General features: G+C 52.4%; 8 protein-coding genes across 8 annotated transcripts; 6 read left to right on the top strand and 2 right to left on the bottom strand.

Moving 5' to 3' along the window:
• Positions 1-6,774: 6,774 nt before the first annotated feature.
• On the top strand, positions 6,775-7,190 carry VTJ04DRAFT_9821 (uncharacterized protein; the record flags this gene model as incomplete). The annotated part of the gene is made up of 2 exons (XM_069368410.1): positions 6,775-7,128; positions 7,158-7,190. 2 exons carry the CDS (start codon positions 6,775-6,777, stop codon positions 7,188-7,190), a joined length of 387 nt encoding a protein of 128 aa, XP_069214556.1.
• A 2,663-nt stretch (positions 7,191-9,853) lies between these two features.
• Positions 9,854-10,389, bottom strand: VTJ04DRAFT_9820 (uncharacterized protein; the record flags this gene model as incomplete). Its single annotated transcript, XM_069368409.1, has 2 exons — positions 9,854-10,250; positions 10,316-10,389. 2 exons carry the CDS (start codon positions 10,387-10,389, stop codon positions 9,854-9,856), a joined length of 471 nt encoding a protein of 156 aa, XP_069214555.1.
• A 769-nt stretch (positions 10,390-11,158) lies between these two features.
• On the top strand, positions 11,159-12,586 carry VTJ04DRAFT_9819 (uncharacterized protein; the record flags this gene model as incomplete). The annotated part of the gene is made up of 1 exon (XM_069368407.1): positions 11,159-12,586. The coding sequence occupies one exon, from the start codon at positions 11,159-11,161 to the stop codon at positions 12,584-12,586; it is 1,428 nt and encodes a 475-aa protein (XP_069214554.1).
• Positions 12,587-12,736: 150 nt separating this feature from the next.
• Positions 12,737-13,121, top strand: VTJ04DRAFT_9818 (uncharacterized protein; the record flags this gene model as incomplete). Its single annotated transcript, XM_069368406.1, has 2 exons — positions 12,737-12,793; positions 12,906-13,121. 2 exons carry the CDS (start codon positions 12,737-12,739, stop codon positions 13,119-13,121), a joined length of 273 nt encoding a protein of 90 aa, XP_069214553.1.
• Positions 13,122-15,006: 1,885 nt separating this feature from the next.
• On the top strand, positions 15,007-16,020 carry VTJ04DRAFT_9817 (uncharacterized protein; the record flags this gene model as incomplete). The annotated part of the gene is made up of 4 exons (XM_069368405.1): positions 15,007-15,046; positions 15,133-15,390; positions 15,498-15,781; positions 15,862-16,020. The coding sequence occupies 4 exons, from the start codon at positions 15,007-15,009 to the stop codon at positions 16,018-16,020; spliced, it is 741 nt and encodes a 246-aa protein (XP_069214552.1).
• A 2,514-nt stretch (positions 16,021-18,534) lies between these two features.
• VTJ04DRAFT_9816 (uncharacterized protein) lies at positions 18,535-20,540 on the top strand (the record flags this gene model as incomplete). The annotated part of the gene is made up of 6 exons (XM_069368404.1): positions 18,535-18,806; positions 18,881-19,010; positions 19,094-19,155; positions 19,213-19,239; positions 19,306-19,525; positions 19,581-20,540. The coding sequence occupies 6 exons, from the start codon at positions 18,535-18,537 to the stop codon at positions 20,538-20,540; spliced, it is 1,671 nt and encodes a 556-aa protein (XP_069214551.1).
• A 322-nt stretch (positions 20,541-20,862) lies between these two features.
• VTJ04DRAFT_9815 (uncharacterized protein) lies at positions 20,863-22,398 on the bottom strand (the record flags this gene model as incomplete). Its single annotated transcript, XM_069368403.1, has 8 exons — positions 20,863-20,944; positions 21,012-21,149; positions 21,253-21,418; positions 21,489-21,704; positions 21,761-21,809; positions 21,866-21,986; positions 22,053-22,161; positions 22,236-22,398. The coding sequence occupies 8 exons, from the start codon at positions 22,396-22,398 to the stop codon at positions 20,863-20,865; spliced, it is 1,044 nt and encodes a 347-aa protein (XP_069214550.1).
• Positions 22,399-23,833: 1,435 nt separating this feature from the next.
• VTJ04DRAFT_9814 (uncharacterized protein) lies at positions 23,834-24,706 on the top strand (the record flags this gene model as incomplete). The annotated part of the gene is made up of 1 exon (XM_069368402.1): positions 23,834-24,706. The coding sequence occupies one exon, from the start codon at positions 23,834-23,836 to the stop codon at positions 24,704-24,706; it is 873 nt and encodes a 290-aa protein (XP_069214549.1).
• Between the last annotated feature and the right edge of the window lie 302 nt (positions 24,707-25,008).

The raw sequence follows: 25,008 nt of genomic DNA, 5'->3' as shown, positions 1-25,008 counted from the left end.
TTAAATACGGCGTTCCCGACGAGGATATCTATAATATGGATGAGAAGGGTGTAATGAAGGGAATTGGTATTGGGTAGAGGGTTATCGTCCTGCGGAAGAGTATTCCCCCGAAGGTTGCCCAGCCGGGTAACCGCGAATGGGTTTCCATTATTAAGTACATCTCAGTAGGTGGTTACCTCCTCCTACCCTTCGTTATCTTTGAGGGAAAGAACGTTCAACAGTCTTGGATTCCCGACGGCGGCCCTGTTGATCCAGAAACCGTTATTCGAGCCTCGGATAACGGTTGGACCGATAATAAGATCGCGATGGAGTGGATTAAGCACTTTGACTACTATACTGCGCCCCAATAGCTTTCTTAATACCGTATCTTGATCCTTGATGGCTATAACAGCCATGTTTCTCCCGATTTCGTAGAGTACTGTGTCGCCTATAATATTGTGGCTCTTTGCCTCCCTCCATACGCACATACGCGCTCCAGCCTTTCGACGTCGCTTGTTTCGGTCCACTGGCGACTAAATACAAGAAGCAGATCAACAACAACTCCTACCTCGGCGCCGAACGGATTACCAACCCCGAGTTCCTTTAATTCTATACTCTTGCGAGGCAGAAAGCGCTGAGGAAGAATATCCCGTCGGCGTGGCGAGGCGCTGGCCTTGTTCCATTCAATCCTGAAAAAATCATCGCCCCGCTCCGTCCACAGACCCCGCCCACTACCGTTAGTATTACAGATTTAACCGGGTACCGCGTTGAATTTACTACAACCGAACCCGATACTATACGCCGTATTGATCGAATAGTTAATATGCTGCTCGAGGTATGTAGAAGCCCGCTCAAGCCCAAGGTCTCCTAACTACGCAATACCTGCTTCTCCCTCCGTGCAAATAATATCATCCTTACAACCCTCAATCAACAACTAGTTGATAAACAGAAGGCAGTTAAGAAGAAAATTGCAAGGAAGTACTTTGGGGAGGCACGGGCTCTAATGATCGAGGAAGCCCGCCGTTAGAAACAGGAACGGGCGGCGAAAGAGGAGAAAGAGCGTGCTGATAAGGAGCGTCGGTTGGCTCTGCGTGGGGTGGTTGGCTTTGCGAAAATGGTGTGGAAGGAGATGCCTGTAGCCACTGATCTATTTAATTGATTGATTCTACTGCCTTACCGCTATCCACTGTAATTGTAATGTTTAATCTAGGCCTCTGAATAGCTTTAAATCCGTAGTTTCAACAAGATGCTCTTAGGCACCCCGGTTTTTGGTGATGTTGAGCCGAAATTGCGGTGGGGTGGGCGAACTCCCAGTTTGGGCCAAGACCCCGTGGGTCATAGTAGTAGTTAAATCTAAAGAGCTTAGACGCAGAAGGTTTACATTTCTCTACTTTGACTAGATATGTACGGGGCGTCTGATATAGTTAATTATATTAGGCCAGTTAATAGCCTAAAGAAGTATTGGTATCCAAGGGAATTAGCTACATAGGTAATAGTCTAGTTATAAATCGAAAAGCAGTCCTTTACTTTAATAAAAGAGTTACTAAGCTAGTTCCGATATTAGCAAGGGTCTTCCAAACCCCCGCTACCTTTTTTTTAATCCGCTAATTTACACTCTATACTAGGTCCTAAGATAGACTATTGAAATAACAGGCATACGTACTTAAACCTGGTAGTTGTTAGGAAGAACCTTAAATACAAAACACTTGATAGATAGAAGCCTGGAGGGCTTGCTTTGATTAGGCCTCAGTTCTTCGTCTACTTTCCGAACACCTTGTAAGACCCACCCTGAAACCAGCCACCCCTTTTTCCAACCACTACAATTCACCTAAATCTTAATATTTTTATTCACTATCTCTCACGGGGAAGCGGGACAACCTAGGAACCGGGACACCCGGCCATTCCAGTCCTGGCCAACGCTAAACCGTTCTGAAAACCTTTTAAAATAACACTAAAATAAACATCTTCGACAACAACAGGAATTCTTGAAATCTTTCTCCAGACAACAACTTTTCAACGATTTGATAGCAATACAACCTCGAAAACGCCGTTTCTCGACACCGTAATTACGAATATCGACCTCACGAACAAATCCGAGCCGCCATTGCCGACCTGACGCCTTATACCCACTATTTTTAGTAGGTCCGAGTACTGTAACGAACCTGGGGAACTGAGGAGGGCTTGGGGGTTTCCGGCATTACTAGATCGTTTTCTACGGGGTTTTACGAGTTTGATGATATAGTTTTTATCGTTGTAATGCTAGAATTTAGGCTACTTCTCTAATGCTATTGTCGTTAACTTTTTACTATAATTTTGGTGTGTCGCGAATCCTAGACTGTCCCACTTCCCCGTGAGGGATAGTATTTTCCTTACAAGCCTTGATCCCTCGTATTTAATCTTCGAAATGGCTTGGTTAAAGGTTGAAGTATTTTGCTGCGATTTAGGACCTACAGGCCGGAATAAAAGGCTACTATACCGCCTCCGGACTCTACTTAATTCCACTTATTACCCTCTGCAACCAAGCACTTAGAATAACCACCCCTTAAAAAGAAGCCTTCAGACTACTTTAGAAGCTATCCATAGTATAAAAGCAACAATTAGTTAAAAAAAAATTCTCTTCTTCTCTTTTCTTGCATCTCAGCCGCTACGCAGCCAAAACACGCAAAACCACCACCATTCGAAAGCTCTCGAAAAGCCCTAACCAGCTATACCAACCCCAACTGCGCGCAACCTACAGCGGGGGCGTAGGAAGCGGTGGAAAGTTGGGGAAACTCGAGTGTGGCCGACTGGCGGTCAGACGGTTCCCCCTTACGTACGGGCCACCCCGCGCACGTGACCTCACATATGACCCTGCACGCAACCCTGGCGGCGTCGCCTACGGCCATCGAGACGATAAAGGTCAACACCCCTCCCCCGTCGGCTCGAGGGGAGGTGGCATCCCGAGCCGACCCCCCCCTACAGCTACCTTAGCCAACCTAGGCGGCCCAACCCCAGGCCCCGAAGCCCCAGAAGACCCCCCCTCCCACCCCGGGCGAAATCCAGGACCTCTGGAATAGCCTGCTAGCCCTGGTGCTAGCCGTACTCTAGGGCACGGGTAGAAGTATCGCTAATAAAATGAGAGAGGCCTACAGGGCTATAGGTAAGGCCCCCGAGGGCCCTACCCTATACCGGACCAACCTGCCCGAGGAGGGCCTGCAGAGACTTATAGCCGAGGAAGTTAAAAAGGCTATAGGAGAGGCTAACCGCTAAAAACCCCCTATAATATCCTGGGCCGACGTAGTAACTGGAGGCCCCCCGGTGAAGCCCCTAGCCCCCTAGAAGGTGATCCCCCCCGCGCAGCCCGTGAACTTACTATCCGCGGGGCGGAAATACTAGCCGACCTAGCCATAAGGACCCCGGCCTAGGTAGTTCAGGCCGTTAACTAGGCCACCGGTAAGGAAGCTGCAGCCCTAGCAGCTAGAAAGCTCCCTAGTAGGGATATAATCCTTACATTTAGGGACCCAGCTACTAAATAGTAGTTCTCAGCTAACCGGGAGAAATAGCTCTAAGGGGCGTTCGGCCCGTAGGCCCGCAAGGGACTTTCGCTATCCTTGTAAAGGGGATGCACTGTAGGGACCTAGAAGGCGTTACAGAGGCCGAATTCCAATAGGAACTAAACTTCCGAAGCGTTAATAGGGTTAAAATACAGCTTCCAGTAGCCAAAGGCTATACTAGGGCTATAGTACTCGTGGCCCTAGCTGACCTAGCCGAGGCTACTAAGGCCTATGAAGAGGGGCTACTCTAGAGGGCTTAGCTATACAACTGCGAGCCCTACTGGGCTACCCTAGACCTAACCTAGTACTCTAAGTGCTGGAAATAGGGGTATATCCAACGACACTGCTGTAAGGAGGCCCTCTACCTATACTATGGCACTAGGGCCCACGGCTAGGGGGGCAAAGAGGGCGAGGCCAACTACCCTACCTATAGAGGACTCCGGCCCCCCCAATGCCCAGCCTGTAGGGGTAAGCACTCAGCTAGGGATAAGGTATGCCCAGCCCGGGCCGAAGCTAAGGCGAAGGCTAGGGAGGCCTATACCTTCCGGCCGAGGACCTTTACGCAATTAGGGGCCGCAGGGCCTAACCTCTAGCCCTAGGCCCGAACCTAGGCTCTAACCACTGCCGCTAGTAACGAGACTAAGCTACATAGCCCTAAAACAACCCGACTATTAAAACGATCTCGAGGAAGGCCCAGTAGCGTAGCGGTAGCGGCGCGGAGCCCCTCACAACTGTATATCGACCTGGGGTTCACAGGTTTAAGTCAAACCCATAGTATAGTTTTTAAAGTAAATCAGCCTACCAACCAGCCGGTTAACCAACCAGCCGACTAGCCGGCTAGTCAGCCTACTAGCCAGCTACCTAGCCAGCCACCCAATTAGCAGGGCACCCCGTAGCCAACCTAGCCGAACCCCTACCCTTCGACTACCCTATAGGGCTATAGCAGTAACCATCCTGTTATAGAACACCTAGGGTAACAAGGAAACCCTAGAGACCCTACTAGAAGAAACGCGATTCAACCTCCTAGCCATTTAAAAGCCCTGGATCAACCTATTTACTAAGTCCACCTAGAAGATCCCGGTTCTACCTAATCCACAAGCCGGGCGCTAGGGCAGCCCTGTATATAACTAAACGCTACGAGGTTAGCCAATAAGACTACGGCGTAGAGGACCTGTAGTGCTGGGTGCGGGCAGCCCAGGGCCTAGAAGTCTGGTTAGTCTATAACCCCCTAGCCACTAAGGAAACCCTAGGCCAGCTGCTAAGCCTGCTGATCCCTAATACACTAGTAGTCCTAGTAGGGGATTTCAACCTTCACCACCCCTACTAGGACCTCTATAACCGCCTGGACCGGGAAGCCGAGGACCTGCTTAACCTAGCTGTAAAATAGGACCTAGAGCTCCGAACGCCCTATAGGGCCGCCACCTGGGTACCCCAGGGTAGGAGACAGGCCCGGCCATTAACCATCGACTATATCTAGGCCTCTACAGGACTAAAGGACTCCTACTGCGGCGTTGGAACCCGGGGGCGCTCAGACCACTACCCCCAGGTCCTAGAGGTCTTACTAGGCCGGCTATAGGAAAGCCAGGCCAGCCAACTACCCGGGTAGTCCTAGGGTATAATAGATAAGAAGAGGGTAAAGGCCGAAGTTAAAAGCTTACCCCTGAAAATAGGCCTGGAAATAGAGGAACTTGCTAGGCAAGCTAGCACCCCCCGGGGCCTAGAGGAAGCGTTCAACTAACTAGTGGCTGAACTATAGGCGATTATAGAATAAACTATGCCTAAAAGGAAGCTAAACTACGGCTTCCAGGCTCTATAGTAGTCCCTAGAGATCCGGGACCTATACCGGTAAGCTAGGGAGGCCGAGAGGGCCTATAAGGTAGTCCTGACCCCTAAGGCCTATATAGAACTTAATAGGGCAACTAAGGCGCTCTCCAGGGCTATTCGAGCTTCTAAAACAGCTAAAGAGAGGGTAACCCTCCGGGAGGCCCAGGATAACTAGGAACTCCTTTGGAAGCTTAAGCGCTGGGCCCGACTAAAGAGCTTCGCCCTAGTAGACCCCCCGAAGCTTCCCGCCCTCTAGGACCCCTACGGGGGCCCTAATTTAACGGCCTTTGATACTAAGGCCCGGGCCCTAGTTAGCCGCTTCTTCCCCGACCTACTAGCCGACCTCTTAGGCATTTAGGACCCCGACCTGGCCTACGAATGGCCCAGCGGCTTCGAGATTAGGGAGCAGGTTACCCCTAAGGATATATATAAAGCTTTAAAGGAAACTACCCCCTAGAAGGCCCCAGGGGCCGACCTACTACCTACAGGGCTATTTAAAGCATACGGCCGGCCACTAGCCCGTGTTCTAGTAGTCCTGGCCACTAGGTGCCTACAGCTAGGGTGGTTCCCCCTAAGGTTCAAAGTAGCTAAGACCGTAGTGCTCTAGAAGCCCGGCAAGCCCCTAGCTATGTACCGGACCCCTGTAGGCTATAGACCTATAGCCCTATTACTTACTATCGGAAAGGTAATAGAGGCTATAGTAGTAAAGAGGGTAACCGAGGTAGCTGAGGCGAACAACCTACTGCCTAACGAGTAGATGGGCAATAGGGCCTACAGGTCTACGGAACTAGCTGTACGACTAGTAGTAGCCCAAGTCTAGGAGGCCTAGAGGTAGCGGGCATCTGCCTCTCTCCTACAACTAGATATTTCAGGAGCCTTCGATATAGTGAACTACACCAGGCTTCTGGCCACCCTTAGGGACCTAGGCTACCTAAGGTAGCTAGTTCTTTAGGTACATGCCTGGCTAGCCGACCGCTTAGCAATCCTCTACTTCGACGGGAAAGCTATAGAGCCTATACTAGTAAAGGCTAGGGTCCCCTAGGGCTTCCTACTATCCCTAGTACTATTCCTCCTCTGTATTAGCACCCTATACAGGGTACTAAAAGAGAGGTACCCGCACCTAAGTATAGTGGGGTTCATAGATAATACCAACCTTCTAGCTTTTAGGGAAACCCCTGAAGTTAATACCTAGTAGCTAGAGAGGGTATAGAATACCTACCTATAGTAGGCAAAGACCTGGGGAATGGCCTTTGCAGCGGAGAAGAGCGAGCTAATCCACTTCAACAGGGGCCGAAAATAGTAGACCACACCAGTCAACCTCGCCCGGCCCTAGGGCGATAGGGTTAGCCCTATACAGCCTACCTAGTCAGCTAGATTCCTAGGAGTCTGGCTAGACTGGAGGCTCTCCTAGGCAGCCTATAAGCAGGCTATAGAAAGGATGCCAAAAACCCAAGAATTTGCCCTAACCAGGATTGCAGCGAAGACCTGGGGTCCGGGCCTAATCCGGGCCCGGGAGGTGTATACCAAGTGCATACGTAGTGCCACCGCCTACGGCGCCTCCAGCTTCCACGCACCTACCCCCCCAGGAGGCAGGCCACAGGGCATCTCCCAGAGCTTAAGCAGGGCCCAAAACCGCAATCTGCGCGTGGTCACAGGGGCCTATAGGGCTATACCCACCTACACCTTAGAAACCGAGGCCTGGGTCCCCCCCTTAGACCTCTACCTCAACAAGCGACTCGCGGACTTTGAGAAGCGAATCCAACAGCCAGACCTACCAGGGGGCAAGAAGCCTGTAGAGATTATAGCTAACGCCTATACTAGACTCTACAGGAGGTTCAGGAAGCCCAGAGGTAGGAGGGGCGCCCAAAGGGCCCAGGGACCACAGGAGCCTACGGAGGTCGAGAAAAGGGCTCTGGAGGTGGCCCGATGAACTAGGGGCAGGCCGACGGAGGAGGCGCTACGGGAGGCCTGGGAGGAGCGGTGGAAACAGAGGATTCAGGCACAGGGTAGGCGACCCGGGAGGCCGGCTGACTGGGACCCCCCTGATTTCCTATTTACTGACAGGGCCCTGGCTCGCCACCAAGGCCTAACCAAGGCACAAAGCTCCCTACTCACCCAGGCGAGGGCAGGGGTAGTAGGCCTTAGGGGCTTCCTTTTTAGGGCCAAAGTCCCGGGGGTTAATACTCCCTACTGTGCCTATAGGCAGGGCGAGGAAACCGTGGAGTATTTGGTGGTTTGGTGCCAGTACCCCCCAAGGCCTAGACCCTGGGACCCTCGGGCGATTCGGACCCGCCTGGATCTCTACTACGTTCTGCGTGGTAGGGGCGCCAGAGCCCAGAGGCTTCCAAAGGGGGGTGGTGAACTAGCTTCTACAGTCGGGGAGGCTCCCAGAGTATAGGCTAGCCGTAAGGCTGGACCTAGGCTTAGGGGAGGATCCGGGCTAGCACTGGCCAGGGGGCCACTGAGGGCCCCCAGGCCGGCACTGGCCTAGCCACTCTTTTCCTTTTCATTTGTAGCTTTTTGGATTCCTATATCTGTGGTTCTAAAGGAGGGTTACAGGTTTTTCACCCGGCCTACGAGCACGGTTTTCCTGTATACTAGCCGAAGAAGGACCGACGAGCCCTGACCAAGGGCATGGCGGAGTAGGAGAAATAATAATCTAAAATCATATCAATAAGGATATTATACTTTAATAGAAGGAAAGCTGGGGTATGGAGTCTTTCTGCTATAATAGCCCTAGTTGTAAAGACTTCCGCGGTATAGGGTAGATCCGCGGTTACTTAGCGTTTCCTAAGTATTTTGTGGAAGTATCGTAACCCTTTTACTAGTTAATTGAGTAGGGTGCCTTAGTATACAACTCCTTAGGGTAGTTGTACTAGAAGTATTAAGTATTGCTATAGTTAAAGTAAGATCCTTATATAAAGCCCTTTTTCTTAGTGTAATCGTAAAGAGTTTTCTACTTCGATCCTAATTCGCTATAGTTTCGTTGTTAATTTACGGGCTAACTGGAAGAATAGCCGAAGTATTTACATCCGGAAGATCTAGAACCTCAACCCCAGGTCGTATTTTGATTTAATAACGATATACTTACCGCTAATATATACTATAAAGTCCTTACTCCTAATATTCGATTCCAGTACTTCCCTCTCCGTATAAAATGCTAGAATTAGTTAGCAAAACTGACCATCTCTTCACGCTTTATAGGCTTTATAGGCAAGTAAGTATCGATATAGTTAATCAATTTAGGGGAAAGTTTAGTGTAGAATTAAAAAGCTTGTTATTCCTTAGGGAGCGGAGGGTAGTAACTTCGAAGGATTCTAAGTACTAATGGAATTCGAGAGGCGATTGACTAAAGCGTTGTCGGGCATTGTTGAGCCGTTTAGCCCAGTTACATTTTTCGTCAGTAAAATTACAGTATCACTGCTTAGTCTATTCTTTAAAATAGGGCCGCTTCGTTTCGGCAGTACATTATTATTCAGGCAATATATTCTTAATATAACTAACCCATCGTATTCGCTACCGTTTCTCCATGTTGTTAAAAGCGAACAGAATCCGATTCTGGTCGGTTACAAATTTCTTAAGAGTCACCTTTAAATGCTCGGTCCAGGTCCTCAAGCTATTCTTTTTACTGCTGAATTGATATCTCGTCGCTAAATACTATAAGGTTTTTAGGCTTAATAACCGTACGATGCCGATAGCTGTCTTTAGAGTTGCTCGAGTCCGAGAAGACTTGCAGCTGTTTCGAGGGTCTTTTAACGGAGAGCCCTAATCGTTTCTCCAGGTCTTCTATTTATCGTTGGGCATCCTGGAGAAGTTCAAGTTGCCGGATTCAGGCCCTCACAGCCACCAAAAGGTCACCAGCTAAGGTAGTTAAGGCAGCGGCTTCTAAACGCAACTCAGAAGTAGACTCAGGCCGTTCAGGAGTTATTCCTAATTTAGAGAGTAAAGAGGACAAGTCTCTTAAATAACGAGATCTTTACCCAGGAGAGCCATCACTGGGGTGAAGAGCCGCTCTTTGAGGCTCATGACTATACCGTACGCCACATTCGCTGGCGGTTCGACTATAACTTGATAGCATCTCGGTTGACATTAAGGGGAAGGTTCAGAATCTGTTAAGGAATAGGGCGTTGTCAGGGGAGATGATCAGAGTCTTTAGGATAAGGGTGACCACTGTGTTGGATTCTATCCTCTGTGGATTGAGAAGACTGAACCTTGAGGAAGGAGGAATTCTCAAGGACATGGAGGTCGGGCGGGTTTCTTTTACCCGTCCAGTCTCGACCCCACTTCGCAGGTGAATCTACCAATCAGTCTCTGCGTACCTGACAGTGATACGCTACGAGACATAGTAGCAAGTCTTATATTGTACTGTTGCCAATGGTCACTTTCTATGCCTCGCGATGGGCTCAGAAAGATAAAATAATTAAAACACTGCTTTTCTATTCTTCCCCAATGAACTGGGATGCTAGTATCAAAATACATCAACACCTGGGCCTTGATGTACAAAGGTGCATGTCCAGTCAGATCTTGCTCGGACGGAGAGGTACAAGTAGGCGCTCAAGACCTCTCCTCATCTCATCAGACATTCCCTTTGGATTTGGCCTTCCTGTGTCACGATCGACAAACACCTGGACAAACTCCCCCACAGACTTGACAGTTGGTTGACCTTTCTCGAACAAGGCGATCTCGTAAGTGACGCTAGATTGGCCAATTTTATTTACGCGTAGGGCCAACTCAGCGCAGGCCGGGAAAGAGATGGATGAAAAGTAGTCATTGTGAGAGTGAACAACCATGCCGTACTGTGGCGATGATGCAGGCCGGAGGCCACACTCCTCAATGAGATAGGTGTTGATGACCGAATCGTACAGAAAGTTGTAGATGGAGTTGTTCATATGGTTGTACATGTCATTGTCGGCCCTAGTGAACAACGCGGTGCTGATGAGAAAGTGGCCTTGTATGAGGTGGACAGCAGAGTCGCTTACCATCGGGTGCGATATTCGCGAATATATGGGTAGTCTGCCCGAGTTCGCTGCTTGAGTTCCTTGAGGTGCGCCATGATGGTTGTGTGCACGACGACAGAAGACGTGAAGCTCCGTCGTGGTGGGTGCAATGACAAGAAAGAGTCAAACCCCTCCCGAGTCACTCTTGGGACAAGAGAGAGGTGATGTCCTTGAAATGGCGTTTTCTGAACCTACCTTACCTCACCGAGCATCGAATGAGTGGCTGGGAGAAGCCGATGCCGAGGCTTTGGGGAGGATAGCGCCGGGCATCCTTGGCGCAAGCTCCACCTCACCTGCCCCTGGACGTCCTGATCTCACGGCACGGCAGATGGAAAGCGGGCTGAGGCTTGGCGATAATGATGCTTGGGTGTGTGGAGAAGCATTCCAATTCCCAGTTCAGTACTTGAGTCTCATCACATAGTCGGGGCCTGCTTTCAACAGTACCTTGGTACCTAGGTACATACAAACAGACCTGAAAGCACAGAGTTTGGTGTTGGCTGTGAAAGATCAAATGCAGTAGTACATACTTCGCCCGGGAAAGCTGCTTGCTGATAACCTCTTGGCAATCGCTTGCCGTTCCTGGAAATGCGGGGCATTTGGCTGTGGACCTGATCGCTGACTCTCCACGTGGGGGATGATTCTGCCGCAACAGACCGCTCTCATTTTCCTTGTCCCTCGAACGAAGGAAACAACACTCTCCAGATATCCAAGACTTTGAGGACAGGCAACGAACCCCATTCCACACCCTCCAGGTCAACATTCCTCCCACTTACAGAGCTGGCGATATCCAGGTTCCTACCGGCACTCTCGTCGCTGTGCCGGGAAATGACTGTTCCCCTCGGCCGTCTCGCCGTCCTCGCCGGCACATCGGCCGAACCTTCTGATCGCCACAGCCCAGCCAACACAGAAAAGTCACCACCGACCGTTGTGCCTGGACTGACCCCCGAGGCACAACGCTACTATTTCAAGGATGGGCTTCGCCGCGTCGCCCCATACTTCTACACCTACAACACCTGGTGCAAGGAGCGATGGCGAGGCCGAGAACTTATCGACATCTTTCAGTGCGAGTTCCGTGATCGCCCCGTCGAATACTACCGCGAGGCCATGGAGTCCGGCCAAGTCTCTGTCAACGGCAAGAAGGTTGGGCCTCACTACGTTTTGAAGAACGGCGACCTTATCTCCCACACCACCCATCGACACGAACCCCCCGTCACGGCAGAACCTATTACCGTCATCCATGAGGACGAGGACATGGTGGTCATCAACAAGCCCTCGGGAGTGCCTGTCCACCCCGCTGGCCGCTATCATTATAATTCCGTGGTGGAGATCATGAAGGCGGAACGTGGCCCGGGTTTCTCCCCGCGCCCGTGCAACCGCCTGGACCGTCTCACGAGCGGCATCATGTTCATTGCCAAGCATACCAAGGCCGCAGAGCGACTGGGCGTTCAAATATTCCAACGCAGTGTTCGCAAGGAGTATATCGCCCGTGTTGTCGGCAGGTTCCCCGACGGAGAAGTCGTCTGTGACCAACCCATCCTCCAAATCTCGCCCAAGCTTGGCCTAAACCGAGTCCGAGCCACCGGAAAGCCTGCCCGTACCGTGTTCAAACGACTCGCCTATTACCCGCCCGAAGCGGCCTCAGATGTCCAACACGGTGGGGATTCCCCCAGCAACACCCCGCTCACCACCAACGGAAATAATGAGGTCAGCCAGTCACAGTTGAATAATACTGTGGGTAAAGGATACTCTATTGTTCGATGCTTGCCTGTAACAGGCAGGACTCATCAGATCAGAGTCCATCTGCAATTCTTGGGTCACCCAATCCAGAATGACCCCATCTACGCCAACCAGCGCGTATGGGGGTTTGACCTGGGCTACAACGATGCCGATGGAACGCTAAACACCGACGAGGACGTCATCAGCCGCCTGTCCCGCATAGGAAAGGACCAGGTGGCTGAGGCAGTCGCCTACCACGACGCTATGGTCGACGAATACTACAAGAAAAAGGCAGAAAAAATGTCTGGTGAGGTCTGCGAGGTCTGCGGTACGCCTCTTTATACAGACCCTGGGGATCATGAGTTGTCCCTCTGGCTTCACAGCTTGCGCTACGAGGATGCTGGTGGCGCCTGGAGCTACGTCAGCCCCCTGCCCTCCTGGGCACTTCCTCCCGAGGGAGCCAGCGGGCCTACACAAGTTGGCAGCTTGGAGGCGCTGGTTGAGGCCGCGGGCTCGTTTGACGTCGAGTCCGACTGAGGCGGTTGTTGATTGGCCGGTTTTCACCCATAACCTGGTGTCATGGATGCCTGCACACTATCTGCCCCGTGACATTCCAAGAGGGTTCTGAGAGGATGCGTTTTCTCGCCATAACTCCCTGGGTCCCTGGGCTGCCTTGAGTGATCGGGGATGGAATATGGTTACTCAAATGGCTCGCCGCATCGTGGAACAAACCTAACCCTGTTGGTATGTCTTCAGCTTCTAGTTCTACACCCCTGCGTTTCAAAAATTCTATGCGCCGAGGTGTTGTGTTGGGCAGATGATGGAAAGCTAACTCTGGTGTCAACTCATCGCGAAGATCCGGTTCAAGGCCGATCGGCAACCGGATCGTGTGTCTCTTGACACAAGAGATATTTATCTATCTCGACACGACTGGATCTTAAGTACACCTTGGGGGTTGTGTCTCGTTGGGTTTTCGAGATTTGTGCTGCCGCTGTCGAAGGGAATATGGGCACGCATCGTCACGCAGGGGTACCAGACCAAACTGCCTGTAGTCTCCTTGTACCCAGGATGACATAGTCGGCATCACATCGCCAACCCTGCATGGCAACTTCGATGTGCTGGCGCAGTCATGGTCGTGCGCTTTCCCTGTAGCGGGTTTACACTCAATAAAGCTGGCAACACACCATCAAAAGGATGTGGGAGGTTGAAGGGGAAGCCTCAACATTTTCCGCACCACCCTCTCTTGATTCCCTTAGTGTTGGAGTTTGGTACCTTGCGTTTCTTGCGCAGGGCCGTCTTCCTGTCGGCTCAGGAACCGGTGCCGCAGAGACACAAGCCCCTATGGCGAACCGGTCAGCAGTGACCGCGACAGGCCGTCGTCCCATCGGAGAGGCTCTTGGAATATCGGGTGCTTCCGAGCAGCAGGATGCGGTGCCCGAGAGGAATCCGGTGTGTCCGAAGTTTAGACTTAATTTCCCTGTCGAATGCCTAGGAATAGATGTTGCGGATCGGGCCTCGGTTTCCACTACTCCGGAGACACTGTGAGCACTGAATGACGTTCCGCTGGATCAACCCTGCATACTTGTCACCGAGAGGCACGTTCTCCCCTCCCTCGTGCCACCTGTGGCGGTACCTGATACCCCAGCGCACCGTTGGAGGTTGCAGGTTGGCCTGTATGTGTTTCAGTGTTATTAACCCCATCTCCAATCCATTTCCTGTACTGTCTCGCAAGTGTCGTCTTTCAAGGTGTTCCTGGGCCCCCGTGTTGTAGAGCTCTCATCTCATCCTTCACATCCGATATTCTCGGTAGCTGTCGGAAATTCCTCTGGTTATCCGATCTTAGCTTGCTCTACGAGTATGTCCGGCGTATTTTGGATAAAGATGGCGAGTAATACAGCATGCTGACCTGGTAAGCAGATGTTTGGATGCATTCCTATATCTAAACACTCTCATCATATCCAGTCACACAGCCAAAGTTATTAGCGAGCAGTCTCTTTTTTTAACATACCTCTTTCTCAGCTCTGACTACGAGTATCAGTCGTCAGTAACAACCCGACAAGTCCTCGGCTTTCTATTTCCCTGGTCTTATCTGAAATATCCCATTCCAACCTGGTATCTGAGCATCATGACCTTACCCTACGGATCCTCACCCCACTGGTTTGTTGCCACCTGATTTCCCTTGGGGATTCAAGCTGGGGCAAAAAATCGAGCTGTACTGTGCAAATTCTTCCTCAACCCTCGACTATCTCTCCTCCCAGGTAGACCACTGGAGAAATACCACATATTCTGCACTACCATGTCATCCTGCTTCGCAGAAGCATGTGGAATGTTGTATCAACAACTTCCAGGTATCAAGCTCCCTGTGCTATAATGATGTGTCGCTACGCACCTGGAGCGTGAGGAGACATCGGAGAGTCAAGCTTCACGGCGTGGACACTATAGTGGAGGGACTTACCGAGGAACCGCCTTGCAAATGCCGCGCCTAGTAAAGACCACACCGGGATGGCCCTTGAGTCTAGGTGGACTAGGATAAAATGTCACCTCCTCGCCCACCATTGGGAAACGCTTCTTGCACCGGAATCATGTCGGCCCGAGTTCCCAGCACACTGAGAAGGATGGCAAACGGCGAAGTAAGATAGTCCATCTCACTGTCTTGGGGGTATCGGAGGATGGGAACTCCCTGTGTCGACTGTGTTAACGTGTCTGACCCGGCGGCAGATCTGAGGGCATTAATGGCCTGAGGGAAGCCCCCCATGGCGGAAACCTCGATCAGTGGAGTGACCATTTGATTCATCCGCCATCATTGATCTTGTTGACTCTTGTTAAACCCCAATCCGGAAGCTGGTTGACAGTCAGGCTCTCCAGGAACACTGCCCAACTTTCGGGACACGAATCAGACAAAGAGACGGGCGTCAAGAGAGAAACAATACTCGGACACCTACTCGATACTACTGACGATGTCATCGCAACCCAAACCATCCAAGAGCAAAGGGAAAGGTGCGGCTCAACAGTGCCTCTGACGCTTCTCAAGAGGTGCCTGGCACGGCGAGCGATTTGCTGACAACCCGATCACAAACAAACAGGAGCGCGACGAGTTAGCAACCTTTCAGAAGAGCAGCGGAATAAGAAACGGGAAAACGATCGGATAGCACAGCAAAACATCAGGCGCAGGAATAAGGAGTTGATTGAGAGGCTACAGCGGGAAGTGGAGTTGCTTAGGAGACTCAACCAGGTCGATATGACGGAGGCCCTGTTGAGGAGGAATAGGGTGCTGGAAGAAGAAGTCCAAGCACTGAGAAGGGCATTCCATCTGCAGACCGGCCGAGAGTATCCCTTACCGAGTACGTTTACCATCCCATTCCTAGGTCCGAATTATCCCAGGAAACGGAAAAAGGAGGTTTTTTTCTCCAGACTCGAGAGCTTACCACCTCGGTTGACACATTCTCAGGCGCAGGCGCAGACGCGGATGGGATCCCGCCGGGAGAGTTTGGCGGTGATTATGCCGTCCAACCAAGCTTCGGGTCTCCGTACATCGCAGCCTCGAATATTTACAGCCAGTGGCCAAGCAACGTGGTGCCAGTTACTTCCGCGGCCACGGCACACTCCGTGACGTCGAGCCCGGGGGCATCTGTTCAAGGCGACGATTTCACGCACGGATATGCGCACTCAAGCTTGCCTCCCATCGACCAGGAGACGGTCATGGGTTCTGCGCCGGCGCCAGCGCTTGGATCTGTAAAATCGGAGTACCGAGGGCTCGAAGGAGGCAAGTTGACACTCCCACGACCATGGTTGCTAACTAACCACGGTCCGAGATACTCTTTACTGACAAGTCGCTCCCATGGCTAGGGTCTTCATCTGCTCACAGCTATCCTGGAAGCAGCACCCAACAACACTCGCCCCCGTATCTTCATGAACACACTTGGGCGTCCTACCAGGGCAGCTCGTACTACACGCAACCCACGACGATTTGAGGTAGCGAATGCAACGGATACAGAGAGTTCAGGGATGGCTCAGGTCGATACCGGGCAGGTGAAGAGTGATGTGCTTCCCAACTTGACTGGGGAAACACGGGGATGTTTGGCGCGATGTCAAGGCAACGACGAGGCTCGGCCAGTCGTTGGCTGTTGAGAAAGGAGAGAGGGAGTGGCTATGAATGGAGATCGGACATTGGGGGATGGCGTCTGGGATGGGAACATGACTTTGCAACTCTGTGCTGCAAGGAGGCGTTATGAAGGAGCAGGGGGTCGGATCAGTTACATTGTTTAATAGCCTTTAGATGGCATGACTTCTCCATCAAGCACATGGGGAAGAACATAGACATCATAGCAATCTTTCGGTCGCACAGTTTGGCCATCCCGGGTTTATCCGATCCCATTCTATTCATACACAAGCGAAGAGGCACCGTGTGTTGAGCTGGACTATCTGGGGGTTGCCTTTGCCATCCTGCGTCCCTAAATTACACAACGAACTCCCATCAGGTTGGAAAAAGTGACCCCAAGACACCTCACTGAAGTATGAAATAACTTGAGCCGCAGGAGGACCGATCACCGGGGTCAGACCAGGAAATTACCGCATGGGAGGGAGATGGTCCGCTATCACTCAGGTTACACGGGAACTCGGGTGGCGACTCAAAGGACGTCTGAGCATGGAGGGTTGCCCCTGGCTCTCTAGGCGAAGTGAACTAGCCTCATGCCAGCATGGGATGACGGAGCTGTTCTGGGCCAGACTCACAGCTGGATGACATTGTGGACCTTAAGATCTTAGCAAATACCTATCTGCATATTGTACCGTATGAAGTAGGTAATGGCAGAGGCGGGTGTATGAAGGGGTCATTTGTCGAGATACATGATCCATGGAATTGCGCGTCATGTTTGATGCCCTTCATCGACCGTCAGCCCAGACAGCTAACATAAGGAGCATTGCCACAACGGTGAGACAGGGAACCAAGTCCTTTGACGAAGGGAAGGGGCCAAACTCAGATAGGGTACCTGTGGGCTAGTACCTTACGCATTTCCCCACAAATGCATGGCGTCAGCAGCCGATGATAGCCAGGAAGGGAAGGTTTCGTGGGGATAGTGAGGTCGCGCGTCATCTAGACCTTCTGGATATTACGCCCAGGGAACAGCGAGGACTTGGACTGGAGAGAGGTATCATCATCTGGTGTTTGCTTCCAATACTAGCGAAGCTGAACCGAATCAGAGTCCAGCGTGGCAATCAGGGATGAGAATAGATACTAGCAGTAGGGCCTCTTCTTCAGGCACTTGGCCTGAGGGGAGATAAATGTTTGCCCTCTTTACTGGAAGCGGTAGTGATGAACATGATAGGTAGCAATGTACCATGAAACACTTGTGATAGCCAGCCTAAAATAGCATCAGGGAATCAGATTTCCATGTTGAAGACGGCGCTAAACATTCACTGTCTGTGTTGCTGTGGTCCCTCGTGGATTGTTGCTGAGGAGTTGGAGATTCGGGTCGATATCCGCGGGTCCGCACTGTGTTGGAACTTTAGCCGTCCGACCTGAGCGCTCACTGCCGTGGGGACGAGTGCCCGGGATTGTTGCAACGGTTTCGGGGACCACCGGGAGGCCGCACCCACCCGATCCCCGATGGTGCATCCACCATTCACCATCCAGTCATTCGCTCTCTGCTCCGCTCCGACCCCAGGACCACCGATAGCTCCGAAGCGGCCTCTTATTGACTAGAGGCTCTCTCGCTACCCGTTCCGGTCCGGCCGGGTTGCCACAGTCCGGGCGGGGACTGTGAGCTTCCCTGCCATTTTCGTACCCTTCTCTGTAATTACTGTATCATCCTGCCGTCAGTATCTTTTATGACGATGGAAACGGCCCCAATGAGGAGCATCTTGTTCGCCAATAACGAAGCATTGTTTTTCCCAAGAAAACCAAGAGAATTAGCGTTCCATTGTCTACACGTCTCATGTGTTGTGGCGACCGTTATTCCTCATGTTCAGCGGTCGGTGATGACACGTCTGGGAACACACGTCGTGGGCATAAAACTCCGCAGCGAGACAGGGCAGATATACCTCATTTCACAATACATCCTGTTCTCCTCACACATTGACTCCTGCTATATATTGGACATATTGATTTTCGTCGTGCATCTATGTGCATACAACCCTTGTGTGGACGCTTTGTCCTGTATCTAGGTCGGTAGGTACCGTACTTCCAGGTGCCTGACTTGACCACCGCCCTTGTTGATTGCCCCTGTTCTCCACAATGGGACCTGGATTCAATTGCCTTGGACCTCGTTGCGAGTTGCGCAATGGGCCATCCCGCGTCACGTAACTTGATAGCCTACCACGCAGGTACTAGGGCCTGTTTTCCAAGGCACTCACCATTTCTCAACTCTCTCGGGGTTACTGGCTATCTCCGTGCTTGACTTCCAATACCTGTTTGCGTCCTGCGCCTTTGACCAAAACAATATCTGAGTCCTGTATCCATCAATGCAGACAAATGTGGATGAATGCAAATGTCAACACTATTAGCCAGACAGAATCCCGACAATCGCTCCGCCGTGTGCGACCAAAGTCAGGTCGACGAGGATGCGAAACGAACCCCTAGCCATGACACCGTGTCGTGGGGAGATCTTCCGCGTAAAGACCAGCTCCTCATCATTGCTTTGACTCGGCTCAGCGAGCCGCTGGTCCAAACCTCCATTCAGTCGTACCTGTTTTATCAGCTCCGATGGTTTGATCCCAGCTTGCCAGACTCGGTCATTTCGAGTCAAGCCGGCATTCTACAGTAAGCCACTCGCCTTTATTATTAGTCGGCCACAAACTCCTGGTTGACCATACCTACCTACTCAATTTCTCTAGTGCGAGCTTCACTGCTGCTCAGTTCTTGACTGCCATGATATGGGGACGAATTGCCGACTCTAGTTACTTTGGACGAAAAACCGTCTTGTTAATTGGCCTTGCAGGCACCAGTGAGTCTCCGAACATGCCGGTGTGTCAGGAGGATGCCAGATCTGATACTCAAGTGTAGTGCTTTCCTGTGTCGGTTTTGCCTTTTCCACGTCGTTTTGGCAGGCTCTCTTCTTCCGTTCGATGGGTGGCATCACCAACGGCAATGTCGGCGTTCTGAGGACCATGTAAGTCATGACATTTCGAACCTTGACTGAGAAAAGTTTGCTTACATGACGATACAGGATCAGTGAGACAATTCGGGAGAAGAAGTATACACAACCCCACCGAGGCTCAAGACGCGTGCATGTCAACTGACTGGCGCTCCCCAACTGCAGGTACCAGTCTCGGGCATTCCTCTTGCTTCCCATGACCTTCAATGTCGGAGTCATTGTAGGGCCCATTCTCGGTGGCATCCTTTCCGACCCTGCCGGCAGCTTTCCGGATTTGTTCAGAGATAATAAGTTCTTCCAGCGTTTCCCCTACGCCACCCCGAATCTCGTGTCCGCTTTCTTCCTGTTTTGTGCGATGCTTGGAGCATGGCTGTTTTTGGAAGAGGTCAGCACTTCTTTCATCATCCCTTTCGACGACACAACTGACAGTCCATGTCCAGACGCTGGATGCGAAGCTTGACAAACGAGATAGAGGTCTGGAAATCGGACAGAGGCTGAAGGCATGGTTTCGAGGGGAACGCCAGAGCGGATCATATGTGTTGTTATCCAACCAAGACACCACCGGCGGCGATTCTGATGACGAATGCGAGGACGAGGATGCCTTGAATCGAACGACGCCGAGACCGGCGCAGCCCCGATACACCCAGCGGCTTCCATTCCGGCGAATCTTCACTCCAAACGTCACCGCGACACTCATTGCCAACTTCCTCTTGGGCTTACATCTCGGCACGTTCAACTCACTCTGGTTTGTCTTCCTCTCAACACCTGTCGACGACCCTGTCTCAAATCCGGGCCCGCGGCGATCCCCCTTCTTCTTCACTGGGGGCCTCGGCCTCCTGCCTCGAGAGGTTGGCTTTGCCATGGCCATCCTTGGAGTCATTGGCATCACCCTCCAGATCCTCGTCTACCCCAGTATTTCGGCCCGGCTCGGTACTGTACACAGTTGGCGCCTCTTCCTCTTCGCCTTCCCCGTAGCTTATTTCCTCGTGCCGTACCTCAGCCTCGTACCGTCCTCCAGCCCCCCTCCGCATCCCAAGGACGGCGTGTGGGTCTGGGCTTCCATCGTTGTCGTGCTGTTCCTTCAGGTGGTTGGGCGCACCTTTGCTCTCCCAGCGCAGACAATCCTCGTCAATAATTGCACTCCTCACCCCAGCGTCCTGGGAACGGTGCACGGGATCGGGCAGAGCGTGGGAAGTTTCGCTAGGGCCATTGGGCCAATCCTCGGCGGATTTGTGTACGGATTTGGCCTCGACAAAGGCATTGTTGGCTTGGTGTTCTGGTGTTTGGCTGGAGTCGCAGTTTCGAACTTGATAGCGAGCTTGTTCGTGTGGGAGGGTGACGGCCATGAGATCTGGCTTGAGGGTGATGCTGATGGCGACGAGTATGACTCGCGGCAATGAACCTCACGGAAAATAAGTCGTTAGCACCACTCGAGCAATTCAAGAGGCCAATTCACGTCTGGTCAACTTGTTTTGGCCACTCGCTTTCGTCGCCGAACACCAATGTTGGGTGTCATGGGGATTGGGGGGAGTACCTTTTATACCTTGCATGATGCAAAATCTAGATCAACCTTCCATTGTGAGGCACCTGAACTACCCATCTGCGTAACTACTAAACACAATACATACACCAGACCCTGTATCAGCACCGCGAAACCAAATACCCGCTCTTCTTTGTGCCTTATTCTCTCTTCAGTCCAGCCACTCGTAATCAGGCCGCCATTTACCTCCTCCCGTACCATCCACCAGACTGCCAGCACGCCGTTGCGCTTGCCCAATTCGTGTACGTGGTATATTGTGTTTGACTGGATGTCGGTGTTAGCAGGATGGCGACATCAAAGAATACATGTTAGGGACGATGGGCCAGCATACCCAACCCAAACGGTTCCGGCCAAGTGGCTGGTGAGGTAGACGACCGAGGTTTGGGTCGCTGTTCCTTGGTTGCGGCTGGTTACTGTGAGGGTGACGTCGCGTCCGGCACCTGTGCAAACGGTCAAAGGAGGCGGCGTGCTGGTGAGACAACGTGTTAGCCCGGGTTACTATGAGGCAACTATGATGGAAAACGAGCCAGGAGTAGACTGTCAGAGGCTCGTCTGCTGCGATTTGAACTTACATTACCGACGTGGTCGTCCTGACGACGAGCTCGGTTGTTGTCCTTCCCGGAACAGTGGTCGTTGTTGTGCTGGTGACCGTCCGGGTGGCAGTGACAGTGGATGTGACAGCCGCCACAGCGGCATTGGCAGGAGTTGCGGCAGCAGCAGCCCGGCCAGCTCCGTTGACTGTTGCACAGTTGGTGAGCATCGCATGCCTGAAAGGAAGAGCAGGATGAGCGAAGAGAGGATTGCTCACTTCCTAGCCAGTGACATGAAGCGGTTGACGTCACAATGGTGGTCCAGTAGCTCGTCGTCAGTCCGTCCGTCACGGTCCTGATTGCGGTGGTCGTGGTTGTTACTGTCGCGCCCGGCAGGTAGGTGGTGAGGGTCCGCGTGGCTCCAGCGCAGGTTGTGGTGACGGTCCTCGGAGCGGCGATCAGGGTCTCGGTCATGAGGACGGTGGTTAAAATCGCTATAAATCCGTTAGTGCTGCCGGGGCATGCCTTGGAAAGGGGACGGCTCAATTACTCTGCGCCCTTGCCGTGGTGGTGACTCCCACGACGACAGTTGGGGTGACCTTCAAGGGGGTTTAGCAGATGAACTGCCGAACAGATGAAGGAAACGGAGACGTACCGTCACCCAGGTGGTCTCTGGGGCGCCGACAACGAGGTTGAATGTGCGTTGAGCCGAGAGCTGGTTGCCGGAGAGAATGATCCTCCAGCGCCCGGACTTCATGGCGGAGTAGGGGATGCCGCTGCAATAGTATCAGCGGGGTTATTCAAGAGATCCAGTTGTTGAGACGGCCGTGGAGGCAACTCACCATTCCGACTTCACCTGAACCCCGCTGGGTTCAGTCGGGATCTCGGAGCAGGCGTAGAGGCTGTCATCTGGTGAAACGAGGATCGGCCTGATGGACTCCCGGGTGCATCCTACCACACCTGTCAGCACCCAGAGTCCTCCTCCCACTGCGACATTTCCGGGCTCATGAGGCAGGGGGACATACCCTGGAAGACGGTGGTGAAAGTGAAGTATTCATGCGAGGTGACGTCGATGTTGTACGTCCCACCAGAGGCATAGTCGACGCCGTAACTGGTGCACGCCGCACTGACACGCAGCGCCAAGGTCGTGACCAGCAGCGACAGGTGGCCAAGGCTGCTCTTGAACATGGTGGGATGGGATAACCAGTGTCAAACACTCGGCGTTGCTTGCTCCCTCACCGGGCAGAAAGGACCAGGTTTTCGAGTCACCTTATATACACATACACAAAGCTCCAACGCCCCTAAACCCAATCACCAGGAACAACCACCGTAATTCGCTTCCAAGGTCATCTTGATGGATCTCGTAGATTGGGCAACGGCACCATCAGGACAACCTCAACCATCCCGCACGCGATATTCCGTTTCCAGTATCCATCTTCGGTTCACATACAGCCCAAGATACTGGGTATTGGTGGGGTGGGGATATTGACGGTGTCGCGTGCATGCAGGTGCGGTGCAGAAATATAACCGGGACCAGCCAAACACACAAGCGAAACGGGTCGAGATGATGATAACCTATATGAATTGATCAACCCGTGGGCCGCTCACTATAAACTTCGTGTATTTCAGCCGTCTCAGAGAGGGGCGCGCAGAAAGTCCTGCACATTTAGCGTGAAGGCTATCGTGTGATGGAAGGGCCATTTATTTTGAAGCAGTGTCACTTGCTTGGGAGGACCAGAGAGAGGTGACGATAAGTCGATGATTTCCAAGGCAGACCGAGAATTTCGACGTTATTCTGGTGTAAGAGAGCTAAGGTCGAAAAATGTCAAAAAAGTCAAGAGGAGTACTCAAGTCGGGAGCGAAAATCAAGATAAAGGAGGAGGGCCTGGATATATTCGGGAGGCGAGGGACCCAGGCTTCAGGGACGAGGGGCGGGGCAGCAATATGGAAGTGGTTGGCGAGAGGGGCGGCCGTCCATGATCTTTTCACCCTCCATGCGGTCTTAGTTCACGATAAAAATAGAGTTGTTTAACGAACCTCTCCAGAATGATGGAACTACGGGAACTCTGGCCGGGTCTCTATTCCCGGGTATTTCCAACTCGTCGGGTGTGTGCAGGAACCCGGTGGACTAGGGAGCATCAACAACCCATGTGGCCGGACTGGAAATGCAGGAAAATTCTCACACACACATTCACCGAGTCGCCTAGACATAATATGGTTTGTTTCCTGGTGTAGGATGGAAAAGTTGTTGAGGTTCGCTCATAGTGTACATATGTTCATGCTTCGCCTAAATAGGCCTGTAGTTCAGGCAGGCCGCCATCGTTTACTCGGTCTTCAAGCCACTTGGAGGAAAACAAAACCAAGCTTTGATGGGCTGTACGAAGGAAATGGGAGACGAACCATTAGTTTCTGTGTTTGTGTTGTCATTCATCGGGGAGGACGCGATGTGACCAGGGGCAATTTCTCCACCGCCTCTTGTGTTTGGATGTGGGGGACCCAATCCGGGAACTTCCCGCTCCATCATCCTCTTCTTCTGCCTCTCCATACCGTCTTCACGTCCCGCCCTCCCGTCTTCTCAAAACCGATCAATGCTCATTCGGCCGATAAAGAACCCCAAGCCATAATGCAGCCGAGGAAGCATACTGTGACTCTCCAAGGACCACCCCTTGTCATTGAGGCTGCCCCCCTAACTCGGGATGCGTTTGCACCATTTGGGGACGTTGTCGAGAACCCAAGACCAGGCCTAGACCCCCTTTCGGTCGACAGCGTCCCATCGCCAACTCACTTTGCCGCGGTGAAAGCCAATCAAGGCTCGGCCATCAAATATGCCGATGTCTCTCACCTGATCAACCTGTACGACCAAGCCCGCAGCGGACGCCCCGGGTCTCCAGCCATGAGCCTCTTCTCCTGCGCCGCCCGGGTCCGTATCCCGGACCCACACGAGGCCGAGTCCCCCCCGGCGCTCGCCGACCCGGCCCGGACCTCAACCTCCGGGCCCTCACCGGGAATCTCGCCATTACCAACCACCTTCCCCATCGCCGTCCTCGAGCGCCACCCATTCACAACCCAAACCTTCATCCCTCTCACCTTCGACCCGAACGCCCATTACCTCGTCATCGTCGCTCCCACCCTCCCTGCCACTGGCCAGGACACGGCCGAGTTTGCCGTGCCCGCCCAACTCCCCTCGTCGACCTCTTACCCCAGGCCGCTGCCGGGCGCAGGGTTGCCCGACCTGCGCAAACTTCGCGCCTTCGTGGCGAGGGCGGACCAGGCCGTCACCTACGGCGCTGGGACGTGGCATGCGCCCATGGTAGCTTTAGGGAGCGAGCGAGGGAAGGTGGTGGATTTCGTAGTGACGCAGTTTGTGAACGGGATTGCGGAGGAGGATTGTCAGGAAGTGTTTTTTGAGAGTCTAGAGAATTCGGTCGAAGGTGAAGCTCCTGTCGTGGTGACGCTGAGGACGCTACCTGACGGGACGGGGAAAGCGAAGTTGTGAGGTGGCCGTGTCTGGGAGCTTGAGTGTTGCTGTGGCGACAATAAGGGAACATATATCATCATTAAGGTCCCTTGGAGTCACATTTGGGTAGTTCATTGTCAGAACGTACGCTTGGCTAATGGTCGCAACTGGCACCACAAAGTGTACACGACGGTGTCCAACAAACAAGTCACATTTCTGCTTCATTGCATCCATTGCTGGACTGCCCTGGCAATAAAGCAGAACCCACAGGCGTTACTCTGACATCTAGTATAAATATCTTCAGCGGCCACGTTCGGCTGGATCGGCTACCAGACAGTTCT

Source organism: Mycothermus thermophilus, assembly GCF_041956435.1.
Source record: "Mycothermus thermophilus strain CBS 625.91 unplaced genomic scaffold VTJ04scaffold_7, whole genome shotgun sequence".
Lineage (NCBI taxonomy): Eukaryota > Fungi > Ascomycota > Sordariomycetes > Sordariales > Chaetomiaceae > Mycothermus > Mycothermus thermophilus.
Note: the sequence above shows the minus strand (reverse complement) of the source record. Positions and strands in the feature narration are given on the sequence as shown.